The sequence below is a fragment of the Aptenodytes forsteri genome, unplaced genomic scaffold, assembly GCF_000699145.1.
Source record: "Aptenodytes forsteri isolate BGI_AS27 unplaced genomic scaffold, ASM69914v1 Scaffold94, whole genome shotgun sequence".
Lineage (NCBI taxonomy): Eukaryota > Metazoa > Chordata > Aves > Sphenisciformes > Spheniscidae > Aptenodytes > Aptenodytes forsteri.
Genome location: NW_008795017.1, coordinates 7542243 through 7546682, shown reverse-complemented (window position 1 = coordinate 7546682; position 4440 = coordinate 7542243). Strand labels below are relative to the sequence as shown.

The following is a 4440-nucleotide window of genomic DNA, read 5'->3' as shown; positions in this document are numbered from 1 at the left end:
ACCTCATCGCTCTCTACAACTACCGGAAAGGAGGTTGTAGTGAGGTGGGTGTTGGTCTCTTCTCCCAAGTAACTAGCGATAGGACAAGAGGAAATGGCCTCCAGTTGCATCAGGGGAGGTTTAGATTGGATGTGAGGAAAGATTTCTTTACTGAAAGAGAGGTTAAACATCAGAAGAGGCTGCCCAGGGAAGGGGTGGAGTCCCCATCCCTGGAGGTATTTAAAAGACGTGTAGATGAGGCACTTAGGGACATGGTTTAGTGGGCATGGTGGTGTTGGGGCGACGGGTGGACTCGATGATCTTAGAGGTCTTTTCCAACCTCAATGATTCTATGTAAATAGAAGTAGTCTAATCAGTGAAAAGCCACCAGTCACATTTATTCTGACAGGTCTTCAGGCTGTTCCACCTGTCAGGTCTCAGGCACCATTACTGTGCTTCCTCAGCCAAAAACTTCATATACTGTTTCCGAGCAGGAAAATCATCAGCCGGCCTGTTGTATGCTGTCCAGACGGGTTCTCCAACGAATAGCCTCATTGCCTTCACGTAATTCTGTCAAAGAACAAGAAGTCACAAGTAATTCAAGGGCTTCTTTCTGTGGGATCTTAATTCTGAAGTTAATTGTTTCATTTGCACTTCTGCAGCAATTTTTGAAACTATTTCAAGATGGACTGAAAGCTTCAGGCGTTCTAGGAAATTGTGCCACTATGCTGCTGTTCCTGCTCCCAGCTGCTGCAGTGGGAGATTTTGCACCTACACAGTGATGTATTTATTGTGTCATAACCAGCACCTCCAAGTCAGGCAGAGACAGTACTTCTCTTCATTTCAATGAAACCAAAAAAATCCTGTCTTATGCAAATCATTTTGCACGGGATCCACAATACTGAGCAATGCAGCATCTAATTCCTACTTGCTTAGTTAAACAAGAGCAATCAGAATACCCAAGATGGCTACACAATGCCTGAGGAACACCAGAAGTTTCAAAGTGAGGGCCATAAAGCTGAATGGGGAGTGCATAAACTACCCAAAACATAATGCTACAGGAAGCGAAAAGTCTTGAGATTCCAAAAGAAAAAGCAACAGCCCCTGCCACCAGCTAACCAAAAGAATGCCAAGTGCAAAAGTCCAGCTGTAGCAGCAGAAAATCAGGTTTTATGTCCTGCAGAAGTGCTCCAACCACTGAGTTATGGGGAACTCTCCTCTCCTCTTCTGTCCACTATGCTACAGGTTTAGACCCTACCTATTTTGTAAACACTGCTAAGTGCTTATCTTGCACCCAGGTGCTCAGCAACATCAAGAATAAAGTTAGGTACCTAAAGAACTTCGCCGCAAAATGCAAGGTTCTGGTAGTACCTAAAGAATTTACTGCGAAGATGGCACTTCCGGACTAAAGTTCCTGAAGTGGACAAACATTTAAGACTTCTTGCAGATTCAACCCATAACCCCTGACATTTTGTCTATGTAAAGAAAAAGCCTTAAACTAGCAATTGTAGCTGATGGATCTCAAAATGCAGACATGAAAAGTCGGGTTTTTCACCATAGCAGCATATCCCTTTTTTACATATATGACAACTGCTATCTGGACAGCTGATTCAAAAGTAGACCATTCTCATGACCGCGCCAGAGATGGGATTTTGCCACACAGGAGACAGCACACATTTCCCCATTTTCCAGGGGTAATGCTGAGATTACAAACATATTTATAAAAGTCCACAAGGAAATGCACACAGATAGGACTACATGTGCCAATCTCACAATCCCATTGCCAAAACTACGCTCCGAAAGCAGGTCACCTCCTGTGAAGTCAGCATCCAGTCTAGCACATGCTAGCTGCAACTAGTGGCTCTGGACCCTTAAATCCATCTTTCCCTGAAAGTGAATTTAGCACTCATGAAAAATGCCACAGCTCGACACAGATATGCTCTGTCTATCCCCATGAAGATACACAACAAGGCAACACAGAAGGATCCATCTACAACATCTCCACCTCAACCGACAGCAAGGGCAATTGTGGGAGGGACAGCTGCAGGGCTTGGCTCTCACGCCGCTGTCACGTAAGATATGCTACAGATATCATGTGGCAATGACTTGCAGGATTTGTGACCTGGAGATGAAAGGTTCAGATGCTGTGAATTATTTAGTATTTTTCATATTCCTACTTCATATTTAATACGTTTTGCTAATGAACTGCAAGTCTCAGGGCATGTAGTTACTAACGTGATATATACTCGCATGGATTTGTCATCAAAATTTACGGTAATCTATAACAACATACGTTCTCATCCAGTGTAAATCGGTGATATATGCCAGCAGGGAGGGTTATCATGTCTCCTTTTTCCATGGAAATCCGGATCCATTTGTCATCCTTGTCTCGAACATCAAAATAGCCAGATCCATCTAAGATGTAGCGAATTTCATCGTCTAGATGTAAATGTTCTTCATAAAATGTTTTTATCTAGGAACAGCAAGTATCTCTTAAAACTACTTAACACAGAAAAACTGCAAAGAAATCTGGTAGAAACACGTGGCAAAGCAGACAAAGGCTTTCAAAAGGTAACTGCGCAGTGATTTAACTAAACAGATGAGACCAACATGGTTAAAATGGCCAATCCAGCCAGCCAGACCCTGCCTCAGGACACTTCTAAGTAGGCTGTTACATTTCCTTTGGAATTTCTCTGACAAGAAACAGCAGCTATAGCTGCACATAACCAGTCTCTGAATAACAGTAATGCTTACACGCGTTTGAGAGAGAGGCGGGTAAAGCTTCCCACAGCAGGATTTGGTCCTTGCAGTTGTTCAGTTTGATCATTTTGTGCCTTTTTTTTCCCCACATGCAAAAATAAAACAGAGCTACAGATTATCCCCCCTCTTTTACACTGGTGTAAGGTTGAATTAGCCCCACAGCTACTACAACTCTATGTGGAAATGCAGTTATTGCCAAACATGGCTCATCTACAGCAGTCTGATGTAAACAGCATGTCACGCCTGCCCCCACACAGTGAGCCCCAGCTCCAGGCTCTCTCCTCCCAGGCAGCAGCAGCAACATTCTCTTTTTCTCCAGAATGGTGAATTCTTTGTATATTTCACAGCACAGAACAAAACATGCTTTAAAGGTTCAATTAATATAGACCTGAGCAGGTTAGTGCACAGAGAGCAGTGCAATGCCTGGTACTATCACCTGCTCAGGCCTGGATGCTATTTAGCCATACTAGTACAGGTGTCCCTGAGCCAGTACCGATCCAGCACGGCAAGATGAGCAAAAGTCTGTATACCCTGTCAATAACGGCCCATCTTTGTGTCAGGTAGAGCTCACCCAGGCAACCTGAGTTACTACCTAATTTACCTTCCCATCAATTTAAAACCAGTATAACACAATGGGCTTAAAATAAATTGGTAAATGGAAGTTTAATGAAAACACGGAAGTGCCACTGGGTTGCTGCCCTCAGGTCAGAGCAGTATGCCAGCACCTGGAGGCTGGGAGAAGAAAGCTCCTTCTAGGAGGCTCATCTGAGAGCCTGGCACCATTTGTATTCAGCTGTTATGAAATCGCCATGGTACCAGCTTCCCAAGGTAAAAAAAAAAAAAAAAAAAAATCTTCTTGTACGGGAAATGTGTCCCTCTGATTCCACGAGGTGAACGTTCACTTTGAAAAGATGTATTTTGCAAGCAGCCATTAGGATGTTCCAGCCTTCAAAGCCCACGCCCAGCTGGCAACCGCCTGCCTTCATCCTGGGGAGGCTCTCCGAGGACAAGTCAGCATCGGCAGGGCTCTGCTGGTAGGAATCTTAGTTTTGTAATGACACAGTGATGGAAGCTATCCTTAAAACCTTTGAAGGCAATCTACAGAAGCAAAAGGCCACTGCTATTTTTAAAATAGTCTCAAAACTACTTTTTTAATGTTACAGACTTCAGTACGGGATGTATTTTACACGTGGAAATCTCATCTTTGTGCCCCTGCTCAGGGTGTGCAGGTGTTGAGAAGCCAACTGCACACTCTAGCGGTAGACTTCAGCATGCAGATCCTCATTCAAATCAAAGACTCGCATACCTTTTCCTCATAATTTGGAAGCTTGTCTTTATGTATGGTTACTATATCCATCCAAGAATAATTTTCTGCTCTTCGAATCTCTTTCAGACATGGATCAGTCTCATAGTTATCAGCATCCAACTAAAAATTAGTCAGGGAAAAAAAAAAAAAATGTATTCAGACACAATTGCTTAAGACATAATTCAGGACACTAACGTGGAAAAACCTGAGTTGTCACGAGTGTCGGTGGAGGGGCAGGTCGCTCCAGGAGCAGCTAAGTTTGCTGCCAGAGGTACACAAGGTGTGCCAGCTTCCTTAGATTTACCTGCACCCAGCCCACCCCCGCACAGACACCGCCTGGGCCCCTCCTGCCGCCCCCCCCCCTCCCCCGCTCCGCTGCGCCCGCCGGCGGCGCG

General features: G+C 44.5%; 1 protein-coding gene across 1 annotated transcript; it reads right to left on the bottom strand.

Annotated features, from left to right (window-relative positions):
- Window positions 1-329: 329 nt before the first annotated feature.
- On the bottom strand, window positions 330-4168 carry ADI1 (acireductone dioxygenase 1). Its single transcript, XM_019471089.1, has 3 exons — window positions 4046-4168; window positions 2273-2452; window positions 330-549 (listed from the first exon to the last, which is right to left on the bottom strand). The coding sequence occupies exons 1-3, from the start codon at window positions 4094-4096 to the stop codon at window positions 427-429; spliced, it is 354 nt and encodes a 117-aa protein (XP_019326634.1). The 5' UTR covers window positions 4097-4168; the 3' UTR covers window positions 330-426.
- Between the last annotated feature and the right edge of the window lie 272 nt (window positions 4169-4440).

What these genes read in the sequence shown, in the direction of transcription:
- ADI1 (XM_019471089.1), bottom strand. Translation starts at nt 4,096, where the DNA reads ATGGATATAGTAACCATACATAAAGACAAGCTTCCAAATTATGAGGAA. An exon ending in TTCCAAATTATGAGGAAAAG is followed by an intron (nt 2,453 to 4,045) that starts GTATGCGAGTCT and finishes TGCTGTTCCTAG; the next exon opens with ATAAAAACATTTTATGAAGA. An exon ending in GATTTACACTGGATGAGAAC is followed by an intron (nt 550 to 2,272) that starts GTATGTTGTTAT and finishes GTTCTTTGACAG; the next exon opens with AATTACGTGAAGGCAATGAG.